Source organism: Rhinatrema bivittatum, chromosome 13, assembly GCF_901001135.1.
Source record: "Rhinatrema bivittatum chromosome 13, aRhiBiv1.1, whole genome shotgun sequence".
Classification (NCBI taxonomy): domain Eukaryota; kingdom Metazoa; phylum Chordata; class Amphibia; order Gymnophiona; family Rhinatrematidae; genus Rhinatrema; species Rhinatrema bivittatum.
This window is the reverse complement of record NC_042627.1, coordinates 16,764,994-16,780,484: the sequence shown is the minus strand read 5'-3', so window position 1 is coordinate 16,780,484 and position 15,491 is coordinate 16,764,994. Positions and strand designations below refer to the sequence as shown.

At 43.9% G+C, this 15,491-nt stretch overlaps 1 protein-coding gene across 4 annotated transcripts in view; it reads left to right on the top strand.

The window, feature by feature from the left end:
* The window catches only part of PPCDC (phosphopantothenoylcysteine decarboxylase), a 352,571-nt gene that overhangs the window by 11,389 nt on the left and 325,691 nt on the right, over positions 1-15,491 (top strand). For all 4 annotated transcript variants that reach the window (XM_029575959.1, XM_029575958.1, XM_029575961.1 and 1 more), the window contains 2 exons: positions 10,632-10,727; positions 11,979-12,107. In XM_029575959.1, the coding sequence (XP_029431819.1) occupies positions 10,632-10,727; positions 11,979-12,107 (225 nt within the window). The remainder of the gene's footprint in view (positions 1-10,631; positions 10,728-11,978; positions 12,108-15,491) is intronic.

The following is a 15,491-nucleotide window of genomic DNA, read 5'->3' as shown; positions in this document are numbered from 1 at the left end:
AGAGATTATAATTTCAAGTGGACATCGGCACACACACATACGGTAATATTAAAACATAGATTCCTCTGTGCCTCACAGACACTACCAGGAACAGTGACCTGTATGTAAAAGTGACATTCTTAAAGTGCATATTGCAGCATGCATTGTTCCTCCTGATGATGCCATGGCGAAACGGTCCCGTGTCGGGGAACAAAGGAATGATGAAAAGCACTGCAAGCACCTGAATAACTATCACTGTCGCTGATTACGTTTTTTGAGCGTATCCGATATACATCTCTGCATTTAAGTTCTACATGAATCTTTAGACCAGTGGTTCTCAACCGGTGCTTGGCGACACACCAGTGTGTCGCCAAGCACCGGCAGGTGTGTCGCGGCTCCTGGTGTTCCACTGCCCCGCTTGTGCTTCCCTTCTCCCCAGCGCGGGGCTGAAGAATGGAGAGACGCTGTGCGCCACCGCTGGAGGCCAGGCCGGCGGGGCTGAAGAAAGAAGAGACGCTGCCGGCGGCTGAAGAGCGGAGAGACCTGTGCCCCGACGCCAGCGTGGCCGAAAAATGAAGAGACCTGCGCGCCACCGGCAGCGGCTGAAGAGCGCAGAGACATGTGCGCTGACGCCAGCGGGGCCGAAAAATGAAGAGACCTGTGCGCCGCCGGCGGCAGCTGAAGAGCGGAGAGACCTGTGCGCCGACGCCAGCGGGGCTGAAGAATGAACAGACGCTGCGCGCCGACGCCAGCGGGGCCGAAGAATGTAGAGACTCTGTGCGCCGCTGCCGACAGCTGAAGAGCCTAGAGACCCTGCGCACCACAGGAGGCGGCTGGAGAGACGTTGTGCACCACAGGAGGTCAGGCCAGAGGCAGCTGAGAAGTGGAGGCCAGGCTTATTGGGCCAAACAATGAGAAGAGGCTCCATGTGAGCTTGTGTGCCTATGGTAGAATGGGTGCATGAGTGAGAGCTTGTGTGTGTGTGGTAGAATGGGTGCATGAGTGAGAGCTTGTGTGTGTGTGGTAGAATGGGTGCGTGAGTGAGAGCTTGTGTGCCTATGGTAGAATGGGTGCGTGAGTGAGAGCTTGTGTGTGTGTGGTGGAATGGGTGCGTGAGTGAGAGCTTGTGTGCCTGTGGTAGAATGGGTGCCTGGGTGCATGAGTGAGAGCTTGTGTGTGTGTGTGTGTGTGTGTGGTGGAATGGATGCGTGAGTGAGAGCTGGTGTGTGTGTGTGTGGTGGAATGGATGCGTGAGTGAGAGCTGGTGTGTGTGTGTGTGGTGGAATGGATGCGTGAGTGAGAGCTGGTGTGTGTGTGTGTGTGTGTGTGGTAGAATGGGTATCTGGGTGCGTGAGTGGGAGCTTTGTGTGTGTGTGTGGTAGAATGGGTGCCTGGGTGCGTGAGTGGGAGCTTTGTGTGTGTGTTAGAATGGGTGCCTGGGTGCGTGAGTGGCAGCTTTGTGTGTGTGTGTGTGTGTGTGTGTGTGTGTGTGTGTTGGAATGCATGCCTGGTTGCATGAGTGAGAGCTTGTGTGCCTGTGGTAGAATGGGTGCCTGGGTGGTGAGTGGCAGCTTTGTGTGTGTGCCTGTGGTAGAATGGGTGCCTGGGTGGTGAGTGGCAGCTTTGTGTGTGTGTGTGTGTTGGAATGCATGCCTGGTTGCATGAGTGAGAGCTTGTGTGCCTGTGGTAGAATGGGTGCCTGGGTGGTGAGTGGCAGCTTTGTATGTGTGTGGTAGAATGGGTGCCTGGGTGCATGAGTGAGAGCTTGTGTGTGTGATACAATGGGTGCATGAGTGGCAGTGTGTGTGTGGTAGAATGGGTGCCTGGGTGCATGAGTGAGAGCTTGTGTGTGTGTGTGTGTGGTACAATGGGTGCATGAGTGGCAGTGTGTGTGGTTGTAAGTGACAGAGTATGTGTGAGATTGTATGTAAGTGACAGAGCATGTATGTGATTGAGAGAGACTGGTCAGGGAGGTGACTGGTGTGTGTGTGAGAGACAGAGACTGGTCAGGGTGGTGACTGGTGTGTGTGTGTGAGGAAGAGATACTAGTTAGGGAAGTTACTAGTCTGTATGAGACAGAAGCTGGTTGTGACTGGTTGTGGGCCTTAAGGAAGAGGACTGTGAGGACATAGCTTTAGCAGCCACTGCTGCTTCTGGTGAGTGCTATTGGTCTGCAAGGGAAAGGAGTAGGAGAGTTGCTGGAGAGGGTAAGTAAAGGCAGCTTTTTAAATTTATTTTTCTTGATTGACTGCCATTTTAATTATTGGATATTATGTGATGTGTCTGCTGTTTTGAAATATTTTGATATTTAGACAATTTTTATTAATTTTTATAAGTTTTTAATTGTTGGATGTTATTCTGTTCATCAGCTGTTTTGTAACATTTATTAGTATAGTTTTACAATTATTTCTAAGTGGGTATCTATAAAAGCTTGGCTTGCTCTGTTTTCCCAATAGGAGGTGTATTAGTGTTTAGGGCCTGGTTAAATATTTGTAGTGGTAAATTACTGTCTTTTCATAAGGAGGGGTATTGTGCCTGCCAGTAAAAAGAATTTGTTTTGCTTTTACTGAGATGTCATCAGATCCAGAATTTCTTTTTTTGTATGGTGAGCTGTACAGATAATGCCCTAGTTCTGCTCTGCACCCATTTTTGGGGGTCGACGTGGTTCCTGAGGATGCAGAATGTATATTTACATTTTGTCCCGTGATGGTCACATGTTCAGTGTGTCACGCACTTGAGAACCATCTGTCAGGTGTGTCCCAGCCGAAAAAAGGTTGAGAACCACTGCTTTAGACCACTGAATATAATGAGATATTTTTGTCCAGCAGGTGGCAGTATTACTCTTTGGAGAATGCGGCAAGACAGAAACTTTTCATTTGAGTTGGAAAGAATGAAATCCTTTGGGTTTGTGTTGACAGCTCTTCTGTTGCTGGAAGCATGCAGGGTGGTGCACAGTGGCATTATAGGGAGGGAAATCTGGCTCTCTGAAAGCTTTAGCTGGAAGCAACATAAGCTGCTCGATATCCTTGGGCTTTCTTCCTCCCAGGGCCTGCACATAGACTATTCTGAGTGATGTGGATCGATGTAATCTTTGGCACACCTGCCAGCTGTTTATTTGCATAATGCAAATGAAGCTAAAAATAGAAGTGCCAGTTAGATTTTCATATGAATTATCAAGTGCAGAATGATGAAAGACATTTTGACTAAATCAGGTGTTTTCCCCAAGTCTGCACCTTTTTAAAAGTGGTAAAAAGAACAAAATTGGGCTTAGAATAATCACATCATTACAATTGTTATAATCCCTTCTTAGTTTAACTGTACAGCACTTAGGATAAGAGGACGGCACAAAGAAAACAATATTGAAAATCTAAGACTAGCCACAAACCAAACTTCTTTTTTTTTGAACCCCTTGGCAAAAGGCCATATGTGTTCTTAGCAGAGGTTCAAGGCTATGTACCTGTCTCTCTGCCCCTCTGCAATCCCTTTTCAGTCTGCTTTTGTTTTCTTAGCTATCCAGTGCTTGTGGTGGGTAGTCCAATGTCAGCAGTGATATGTGAAGCCCTAATGTTTTGCATAATGACCTGCACCGTTTGAAGTAATTGGTAACAGGAGAGGAAGTGACCAAACAAATGCGTGAGATCGCAGTGTGTATGGGAATGGAGTGAAGGTGCTAGAATTGCTGCTTAGATCTGTTTTTCCATAGATAAGCAGACTAAATTAGCCATGCTGTCTGGGACGTGGAATCTTCTCAAAGTTTACAGAGCTGTGCGCCTGCATGGCCATTCCCGCGTGATTACCCTCCCCCATTCAGTTTTTGTTTATACCACGCAGCTCACAGTCGCACTTCTCTTCTCTCGCACCTTTTTTTTCTATTTTTCTCACTTTTGCACACTATAGTGTACCCCAAAAAAAGCACTTTTAAGTGTTACTATGCCTCCAAAGGCACCCGGATTCACTGACTGACATAATTATTGCTACACTTGCTTAGGGCCGGACCATAACCAGACTTCCTGCCACAACTGCAGCAGGATGTTTCCGCGGGGCCCAGAGGCAAAGGGCTGAAAAAATGAAGAAGTCGAGGGATGACCTTTCTGTTTCATATGCCCCAACCCACTGATTAACACAATCATTACCAGTGGAAAAGAAGAAAAAATGCACAGCAGGTAGAAGATCTTCATCTCTGGAGCCTCAGCCAAAATGTAAGTGTGCCGAGGATCCCAACAGGGAAAAAAATCGGTTCGAGAGAGAACCCGAAAAGCCGTAATATCGCCAAGAAACCCTCAGGGGTAGCGTCTGAGACACAAAACTGCTAGGTAGGACAAAGACCGAGGCAAAGCACATGACTCACTGAGTCAATCAGTGCACTCTGCACAAGGAGCATCTGATTGCCCGATGCATGAAGCGTCCAGCTGGTCGAAGCATACAGAGTCTACTCATCTGACACATGAAGCATCGATGTGTCCAGGGCAAGGGGAGCTGACTTTTCTGACGCAGGAACCGCTGGCTCGATTGACGTATGAAGCGTCGACTCGATCCACACACAATGCACAGAAACATTCGAAGCAAGAATTGCATTAACCCTCAAAGATGCAATGAGTCGACTGACACATGATGCATCACTAATGCAAGTTCTCTCATGTCATGTATCTAAGAATGGTACTTCATTGACACAGTCGAAGCGTCACAGAACCAGGGACCAACCTACAGGTGTTAATAAAGCATAATGGCTGCCAGACCTGCAAATAGTGCTTACTCAGGAGGAATTGGAAGCAGGTTCTGATGTGGAAGTAGTTTGCCTTACTGACAGGTCTTTCTCATCAAGGGGATACTGTATACTCAGGTTTATCACAATTAGCAAAACGCAAAAGAGAACAACCTCCAATTGCAGGAACTTTTGATAAAGAGACAGAAGTCCCACTGAGAGCCTCAGGACAGATTGGGTACACAAAGAAGTGGACTCTGCCATCCTTATGGCAGCTTTACCAAGGAAAATCCCATACCATACTAGCCAAAAGGGCCATATACCTCGCCCCAAGGGGAAGACTGCAGCTTAGCAAACGATGACACACATCTGATATTCTAAAGAATTTCTTTGCATCCATGCCAGACTCTCCTTAGGGGGCAGGGCTCATCGAGTGAATCTGAAGACATCTCCATAAGGTCACTACCATCTTACCCTCCAGAACAAGAAAAGGAGGAAGAAGCCATGGTACATGACCTAAGCCCAGTGGACTCAGAACAGGAGGTTAACATCCCAGACTCTCCACAAACATCTCTGGGATAATTGACAGGGATTCCTTCAGATCCACGTGAAGGACCTCCTGAACAGTCTTCACCTCCTGAAGATTTAACATACTCTAGATTTATAGAGAAAGTAGGCTCTTTCCTCAAAGCTGAAATAAAGAAGATACCAGATCCACGGAAAAAAGTTCAGGGAATATTAAAGATATTCGACATACCATCAGAGCCCATGGCACTAGCCCTTCCCCCAATACAGTACTAGAGGATTTACTGGAAAAATCCTGGACTTCTGTGTTCAAATCCTACCATCTCTAGGATCTAAAATTTTGACTACACAAATACACCCACTATGTAGCAGTGCAGTTACCACATACTTCCGTTGTTGAGTCTGCAATTAAAAAAAGCAAAGAAAACAGGATGTAGTCAAACACCCCGGGTAAGGACAGCAAATACCAGGATGACTTTGGAAAGAAAATGTTTCAGGGTGCTATGCTGAATACAAGGATACAACAGCACCAATTTTAAATTACTCAGTATTTGTTTGAGTGTTTGCAAGGATGGAAACAGGGACGCCCCTTTAGTGCTGATGCACAAACACAGGCTCAAATTAAATCAGATATGGAAGAAGGTTTACACCATATGATTAGAACAGTATATGAAGCCTTTGATACTTCCACATGAATGTCAGCACTTGCCATTGTGGCATGTAGAATTGCCTGGCTTAGAGCAATTGCTATAAGGGATGATGTTCATGAAGAACTTGCTGACCTCCCTTGCAAAGGAAATAATCTTTTTGGGGACAGGTTGTGTGAAACTGTCACAATTGAAAGAACAGAGTGTGGCAGTATCATCACTCACATTCCCAACCGAGCAATACCCCTCTAAGTGCTATTATCCCTACAAACGACCATTCTACCAACGACTAATACAGACCATTTACTCCGTATCATGCACCAACTTACCAATCGCAGGCAAGAAATCAACACCACCACGCCAACAAAAGCATGCAAGAGTCCCAAGCCAGAAACCTCAACAAAATGTTTGAGCAGAGCAAGGCCACAGCCACCTCTTGCAGTGGGGGGAAGAATATTCTTATACTACTAGGAATGGTCTTCCATAACATCAGATCATTGGGCTTTCAGTATTGTAATTGACTGAATTTCCATACAACCCCCAACCTACTCTATTGGGGTCATCCACAAGAAAATCGCAACAATATGGATAATCTTCACAAAGAAGTGCAGGCCCTTCTGGACCAGAATGCCATACGACTACTGGTTCGCAGCCAACACAGTCAAGGATTTTACTCCCAATTCTTCCTCATTCCCAAAAAAGGAGGGGGCCACAGACCTATTTTAGAACTTCGGGCTCTAAACAAATTTATTCAGAAAGAGAAATTCAAGATGACATCTTTCAAAACCATTCTACCATTTCTGCAACCCAACGATTGGAAATTTTCTTTGGATCTCAAGGATGCCTATGTTCACATTCCAATGCATCCAATTTCATGGCGGTACCTTTGCTTTCAAGTGAATAGGACTCATCAGTACATGGTACTCCCATTTAGTGTTCACAAAATGCCTAGTGGTGGCTATGGCCCATCTTCGTAGAAAGGACATAAAGACTTTTCCCTACCTGGACAATTGGCTTCTAGTCTTCTCAAAGCCAAAAATATTTTTCCCACCTTCAGGAGACTATAATGTGTTTGGACAAATTGGGATTCGTAGTCAACTACGAAAAGTCACACCAGGTTCCCACCCAAGTCCTCCCGTTCATTGGGGCACTAATAAAACACCAAGCTCTGCAGAGCCTTCCTTCCAATAGAATAAATCCAAACCTTTCGCAAACCAGCCTTGGCATTAGAGTCACTCAGGTGCCTCAGCTCACCAAATTCTCACATTATTGGGTCATATGGCAGCATCGCTGTTCGTAGTACCCCTCACTCGTCTTCTTATGCGTTGACTATATGGGGACTGAAGACTCAGTGGTTGCAACACAACCAACCAATGTTTCATCAAATTCTTATGACTCTCTCTATGACCTCTGATATAGATTGGTGGCTCCCCCCAGGTTCTACAGATGGGAGTGCCATTTCAATCACTGGAATACAAAATCACTATAACATGCATCCACTCATTTATTTTATTTATTTATTTAAAGACTCTTCTATACCGGTAGCCGTTCGCACATCGTATCTGTTCACAAAAAAACAAGAACTTTTGGGCGGGGCCCTTACAAGTAACCGAAAAATCCAATTAATAGGGAGAGTGGATAATACAGAAAAGGCATAACAAAATTAATACTTAATGAGTAAATACAACAACTCATGGCTGGGGTGCACATGTACTACACCTGAAAACTCAAGGAATTTGGTTGCCGTAGGAAAATCACCTCAAAATAAACCTTCTAGAGCTATAAGAAATGCAATCCACACCTTCGTACGTATCCTCGCTGGAAAAAGAGTAATGATTTATAAGAACACCTAAGTGACCGTGATTTACATAAACAAAGAAGGGAGGTTCTGGTTTACGGACACTTTGCAAAGAGGCAGTTCTCATAGTAGAATGGCATTTCAATCACTCCATCCAGTTACAAGCATCATACCTTCTGAGAATACGGAACACAGAGGCCGACAGGCTCAGCAGGATATTCCACCCCCACTAGTGGGCATTAAATCAGGAAGTAGCGGACAGTCTATTCGGGAAATGATGAACACCCTACAAAGACCTCTTTGCCACAGAAACCAACACAAAGCTACCATGGTTTTGCTCAGTTTACTCCAGTACTTGCAGAATAGTTCAAGATGCATTTCTGCTTCCCTAGGCGGAAAACCTGTTATATGCTTACCCACCGATACACATGTTGGGATGAGTAATCCAGAAGTGCATAACAGACTAATCAGATCTCATTCTCATTGCACCGCTGATACACTTGAGAAAATGAGAGGACTGTATATCACAGGAAGGGGGTACACTACTTCACCCCCTACACTCCTCCCTACATCTGACGGCTTGGAGATTGAAAGGAAGGCCTTAGGACATCTCTCTCTTCCAATGGATATTGAACATATTCTTATTTCTGCTAGGAAACCATCTACATGTAAGAATTACGCTTGGAAATGGAGCAGGTACTCCGTTTGGTGTACTAATGCAGTGATAGATCCACTTCATAGCTCTCCGCAGCAATTTCTTCAATATCTCCATCTGTTGTATTCTTCTGGTTTTGCAGTATCTTCCATTAGGGTACGCCTAAGTGCTATTGCAGCATACCACTTTTCCTTGGATGGAAAATCTATTTCTACACATCCATTGGTATCTCGTTTCATGCGCGGTGCTATAAGACTTTGCCCCCTGATTACAAAACCGGCAGTTCCTTGGGACATAGTTTTGGAAAGACTCATGCACCCGCCATTTGAATGGCTACTCCACCTCAATGAAATTCCACAGTGGAAAGTATTATTTCTAGTAGCTATCACATCAGCACTGAAGAGTCAGTGAGTTACAAGCCTTAGTTCACTTCGCTTCATTCCTGCAATTCTACCATGATAGTTACCCTACGAACCAACCCAGCTTTTCTCCCGAAAATAATCTCAGCATTACCTTGTTGCGTCCATCGGTCCTCGACTGCTTCGCCCCATTTGCCTCACCTTATTCACGGCTCCTCCTGCTTACCTGGGAAAGATGGCTACCGCAGCGTCAACAAGCCGACCTCTCTGGTGTCCCCAGAACGGCTATGGTGCAGCCTCCCGCCATTGCTCTTCCCAGGTACCTACTAGGGTGTGTGTGTGCAATCCACGTCTGGCGCGAACCTCAAGGGCATTCCCTCATGCTGACGTCACGCCATCTGGGTATATTACCTTCACTCATTTGCTAGCTCCCCGAGTTAGCAAGGACTCAAATTCGTTCCTGTCTACGCTACTCTGCCACTTCCATGCTGCCACAGGAAGCTCTCTCTGCCCTTCGGGGTAACTGCTAACCTGGGTACCCGCTCCTCGGGGACCCTCTGCTTTATTTCAGGTGCCTTGCAGGGAACAGGTACTCTCTCCTCTAGGGCCTGCTCTCCCTGCCTCTGTGCCTGTACCTTCTACAACATACCTGGTGGAATCGCATACCAACAGCTAACACGTAGTGAGTACTCTAACTCTGTCTATCTAATCCACAGTATCTCCTAGCTGGGAGGCCTGATGTCATCAAGAAGAGAAGGGTTCCTTCTGCCGAGGTCCCTGAGACTGCAACCACAGACTGCCTCACTACCTGCCACCTCTGGTGGAGATCTTCAAGCTGTCTAAATAAAGAACTTTATTGTGTTTGTGTGTACGAGTCTAGCCCAGTGCTGTGGCTCCTCACAGGGCTCCTCCCCGTGGGCATGGTAATCTCCACAGCACCCAAGGATCCACAAAACACGTGTTATCATAACATACATCTAAACCAAACAATCACTTTACCAACTTTTTTCCCGAAGCCACATGCTACAGAAAGAGAGAGAAAACACTTCATACCTTGGACTGCAAAAGGGCTTTGGCTTATTATATTCAAAGAACACAATTCCCAAACCGTAGTTCACAATTGTTCTCTCCTTCAACCCGAATGCGCCAGGTTTGCCAGTCTCTAAACGTACATTAGCAGCTTGGTTATTCCAAGTTGTATTATTCGTCGTATAAAGACAAATTCCCAGACAGAGTAAGAGCACATCAATCCGAGCCACGGCAACCTCCATTGCTCACCTGAAAGATGTACCAATTTTAGAGATCTGCAGGGCAGCCACATGGTCCTCTCTGCACACCTTCACATCACACTACTGTCGTAAACAGCAGACTCAGTCAGGTGCAGCGGTAGGAGAAGCAGCATTACACTTTGCAACCAAAACCTAAACTGTCCACAAACTCTAATTCCTTCGCACACAGTCTCCCAATTTTTACAACAACAAGGAGAATCACAATGAATAGTGTGCTCTGAATTTACAGCGGGTACTCCTAGAGAGCATGGCTAATTCAACCTGCTTATCTATGGGGGAAAAAAGCAAGTTTGCTTACAGTTAATGGTGTTTTCCATAGATAGCAGGATGAATTAGCCATGTGTCCCCATCCTCCTCCCTGGACAGCTTATACCTTGACTCTACCTCTCTCCTATTTTTTTCTCCATTCGCTGCACGTTTATGCTTTCTTTAACTGAACGGGGGAGGGTAATTGCGTGGGAACAGCCGCGAGGGCGCACAGAGAACAGCTCTGCACGCTTTGAGAAGATTCCGCGTCAGACCACCAGGAGGACTTCCCAGAGAGCATGCCTAATTCATCCTGCTTTCTACAGAAAACACCGTTTATGGTAAGAAAACTTGCTGTTTACTGCCAATGTACTGCTTTTCTCCCATATTTTAAACTGTAACTCTTTTTGTCTTCTCTCTGGTTGTGATAGGTGGAAGTGCAAGTGATAACAACTGAGCCGGCAAAGCATTTCTATAATGTCCAGGAGATCCCAGTTCCTCTGTATAGTGACAGTGATGAATGGCAGGTCAGTAGCTCCACCTCTAGCACCCGCTGCCCTGCCTTTCATGCGCTTACTGTATTGCATCATCTCAGGGTTATGAGATCAATGCTGCTTCAAATTGCTGACATTTCAGCCTATTAGTCTGCTTGCCTACACTGAAAAGGTTTTTTGTCCTCATTTCTGAAATTTTAAAATTTACTGTGTTTGTACTATTCCATTACCACGAGCCCCAGATCTGGGTGTTTCATGCTCTCCATTCAATTTGAAAAGTAATTGTCAGTGTGTACTAATGCGTATGAGACCCATGTTAGCTCGAAACCTGTGGCCGGATTTAGAGCCCCTGGTGCATGGCTCCTGGTCTCGGGTCTGTTGTTGCAATGACCAGACTAGGAATAATGGATACTCTATTAAAATGAGTGAAATATTCCAGGGGTAACACGAATGAAGACTCATGGTGCTAGAATCCAGCACTGGTTCCAATTGAGCTGGAAAAAGAGGCAAGTGTTTTGGGGTTTTTTTTTTCTTTGCCTTTTTTTTTTTTTTTTAAATATCTGTTTGTTTAAAGACACAAACTCATAAATGTAACAGATCAACTAGATTGTACAAAAACAGTATGAGCACCAAAACAAAGAAATGCTTTCAATAGTTCAAAAGCGACATCCCTTTCCAGAAAAAGGCAATAGTAATGCTCACTGCATGTTTCATTGCCTTTCTTTACGTTGCCTCTCTGTGTCCAATGGATGTCCTCCACTAGCAAGGGACACTCATGCAATAAGCAACCATTAGCTGCACTTCCACATCGTATGGCAGAGGCCCGGTGAACAATGGCTGTTTGACCTAAAGTTCTTATCCGCAAGTGGCCACATGACCAACCAGTTCGAGGCAGTGTAGAAGAAATCCAGTGGTGAACATAAAAAAGGATTTGGTTGCCAGTTTTCAATGGTAAAGAATCATTTGATTACCAAGATTCAGGGGGATTTGTACTGCTCTGCCTCTACATATCCAGATCTGCCAGACAAAACTTGAACTGGGAAATTTTAAGACCACTGTCCAAATAAATCTTTGCATAGTCTAGTGCAATTTTTCCCTAGTTCTGATGATTGACTATTGTTTTGTCAAAGTCCTAAATTCATGCACTCTTCATAAGTTTATATTCCATCTAAGGCGCAAGGCATGAGTGCAGTATTTTACAAGGTCAATGTACATGTGGGTCAACTTTTCTACTAAAGTGCTGGAGGGCATTGGATTGGGAGACTATTTATGCTTTATTTGTAGATGTGGAAGCAGAGGTCTGACCCTATCCTACACATTGAGCTGAGACGCTGGGCTGATCTCCTATTGGTGGCTCCTTTGGATGCAAATACCCTGGCGAAAATATCCAGTGGCATTTGTGACAACCTCCTGGTGAGTGTATCATTCTTTGCTTTTCCGCTTTTTGTGTTTTTTATGTCATGCAGGTCATTTCTCTTTATCTTCTCTCACTTATTTCGTATTCTTGTATGTCCTTGCCTGCATTTATTTTATTGCTATTTCTTTCTCCATCTATTTTTCTCCATATCTCTTGTTGTCTCGGCAGCTTTCTCTATATCACCTTTTTTTTTTTCTCTTATCCTCTTTTCTGCATTAGCATATTCTCTCTCTCCTATACACTAGAAAGTATTCTTTCAACAAGTGACTTTTTTTTTCCATGGCAAGCAGGGGCTGAATTAGCCATGTCTCTGTGATGTCATCAGACTGTGCTGAATGGACCCATCTTTCTAATTCCTGGTCCCCCCCTCAATCCCTGCTCCTGCACAGAGTATATCAAGGGCACTGATGGGAATAGGCTCATCAACAAGAGAGGGAGCTATTTTAGATTTAATTCTTAGTGGAACGCAGGATTTGGTGAGAAAGGTAATGATGGTGGGGCCACTTGGCAACAGTGATCATAACATGATCAAATTTAAACTAATAACTGGAAGGGGGCAATAAGTAAATCTGCAGCCCTAACACTAAACTTTCAAAAGGGAAACTTTGATAAAATGAGGAAAATAGTTAGAAAAAAACTGAAAGGTAAAGCTGCAAAGGTTAAGTGTTCAACAAGCTTGGACATTGTTTAAAAATACAATCCTAGAGGCGCAGTCCATATGTATTCCACACATTAAGAAAGGTGGAAAGAAGGCAAAACAATTAGTCATGGTTAAAAGGTGAAGTGAAAGAGGCTATTTTAGCCAAAAAAAATCCTTCAAAAATTGGAAGAAAGATCCATCTGAAAAAAATAGGATAAAACATTGGTAAGAAAGGCGAAGAGAGAATTTGAAATGAAGTTGGCCATAGAGGCAAAAACTCATAAAAACTTTTCAAAATATATCCAAAGCAAGAAACCTGTGAGGGAGTCGGTTGGACCATTAGATGACCAAGGGGTTAAAGGGGCTCTTAGGGAAGATAAGGCCATTGCAGAAAGACTAAATTAATTCTTTGCTTCCGTGTTTACTAATGAGGATGTTGGGGAGATACCAGTTCCAGAGATGGTTTTCAGGGGTGATGAGTCAGACGAACGGAACGAAATCACTGTGATGTAGTAGGCCAGATTGACAAACTAAAGAATAGCAAATCACCTGGATCGGATGGTATGCATACTAGGGTACTGAAGGAACTCAAAAATGAAATTTCTGATCTATTAGTTGAAATTTGTAACCTATCATTAAAATCATCCATTGTACCTGAAGACTGGAGAGTGCCAATGTAACCCCAATATTTAAAAAAGGCTCCAGGGGCGATGCGAGTAACTACAGACCAGGGAGCCTGACTTCAGTGCCAGGAGAAATAGTGGAAACTATTCTCAAGATCAAAATCGTAGAGCATATAGAAAGACATGGTTTAATGGAATACAGTCAACATGGATTTACCCAAGGGAAGTCTTGCCTAACAAATCTGCTTCATTTTTTTGAAGGGGTTAATAAACATGTGGATAAAGGTGAACCAGTAGATGTAGTGATTTGGATTTTCAGAAGGTGTTTGACAAAGTTCCTCATGAGAGGCTTCTACAAAAACTAAAAAGTCATGGGATAGGAGGCGATGTCCTTTCGTGGATTACAAACTGGTTACAAGATAGGAAACAGAAATTACGATTAAATGGTCAATTTTTTCAGTGGAAAAGGGTAAACAGTGGAGTGCCTCAAGGATCTGTATTTAGACCAGTGCTTTTCAATATATATATATATAAATGATCTGGAAAGGAGTACGATGAGTGAGGTTATTAAATTTGCAGATGATACAAAATTATTCAGAGTAGTTAAATCACAATCTGACTGTGATACATTACAGGAGGACCTTGCAAGACTGGAAGATTGGGCATCCAAATGGCAGATGAAATTTAATGTGGACAAGTGCAAGGTGTTGCATATAGGGAAAAATAACCATTGCTGTAGTTACACGATGTTAGGTTCCATATTAGGTGCTACTACCCAAGAAAGAGATCTAGGCGTCATAGTGGATAACACATTGACATCATCGGTTCAGTGTGCTGCAGCAGTCAAAAAAGCAAACAATGTTGGGAATTATTAGAAAGGGAATGGTGAATAAAACGGAAAATGTCATAATGCCTCTGTATTGCTCCATGGTGAGACCGCACCTTGAATACTGTGTACAATTCTGGTCGCCGCATCTCAAAAAAGATATAATTGCGATGGAGAAGGTTCAGAGAAGGGCTACCAAAATAAGGGGAATGGAACAGCTCCCCTATGAGGAAAGACTAAAGAGGTTAGGACTTTTCAGCTTGGAGAAGAGACGACTGAGGGGGGATATGATAGAGGTGTTTAAAATCATGAGAGGTCTAGAACGGGTAGATGTGAATCGGTTATTTACTCTTTCGGATAGTAGAAAGACTAGGCACTCCATGAAGTTAGCATGGGGCACATTTAAAACTAATTGGAGAAAGTTCTTTTTCACTCAACGCACAATTAAACTCTGGAATTTGTTGCCAGAGGATGTGGTTAGTGCAGTTAGTATAGCTGTGTTTAAAAAAGGGTTGGATAAGTTATTGGAGGAGAAGTCCATTACCTGCTATTAATTAAGTTAACTTAGAAAATAGCCACTGCTATTACTAGCAACGGTAACATGGAATAGACTTAGTTTTTGGGTACTTGCCAGGTTCTTATGGCCTGGATTGGCCACTGTTGGAAACAGGATGCTGGGCTTGATGGACCCTTGGTCTGACCCAGTATGGCATGTTCTTACGTTATGATTTACTGGTAAGAATTATTAAATATGGGGGAGTTATCTTGAACAGTATGGTTTGGATTGATTGCTTGCATTTTGGGATAGGAATGTTACCTGTTTGCAGGTTGTGCTTGTGGAGGGGGTTGCTTGTTGAAGCTGTCTTTACTGCTTATATTAAAAGTACAGTGTGGGGTTTAGTATTTCACTGCAAATATGGTATAGTTTGTACCCGTCTTATGGCTTGATAAATGATTATGCCATATTCTTGATGGAAATTGTGCATTCAAAAATTGTTAAATATTAAAAAAAAATAAAAAATACTCTGTAGAGAGAATGTTAGATTGCTCTGAGGGCTATTTATGTAAATGCTATTGCTTTTGTGGACCATGGTAGTCAACAATCGCATTTGTCAGCAGTACTTAGACTGTGTATGCTTAAACAAAGGGCATGTTACTTGTCTTCCTTCATCAGTGAAGTGACTGTTAAAAACAACATTGAGGTGTGAAAGGGTGATGGTGTTCTGTAGCTTTATACCTGTAATCATCAAATGAAATCAGCTCAGGAAATAACACCTTAGCCTTTTGAAGC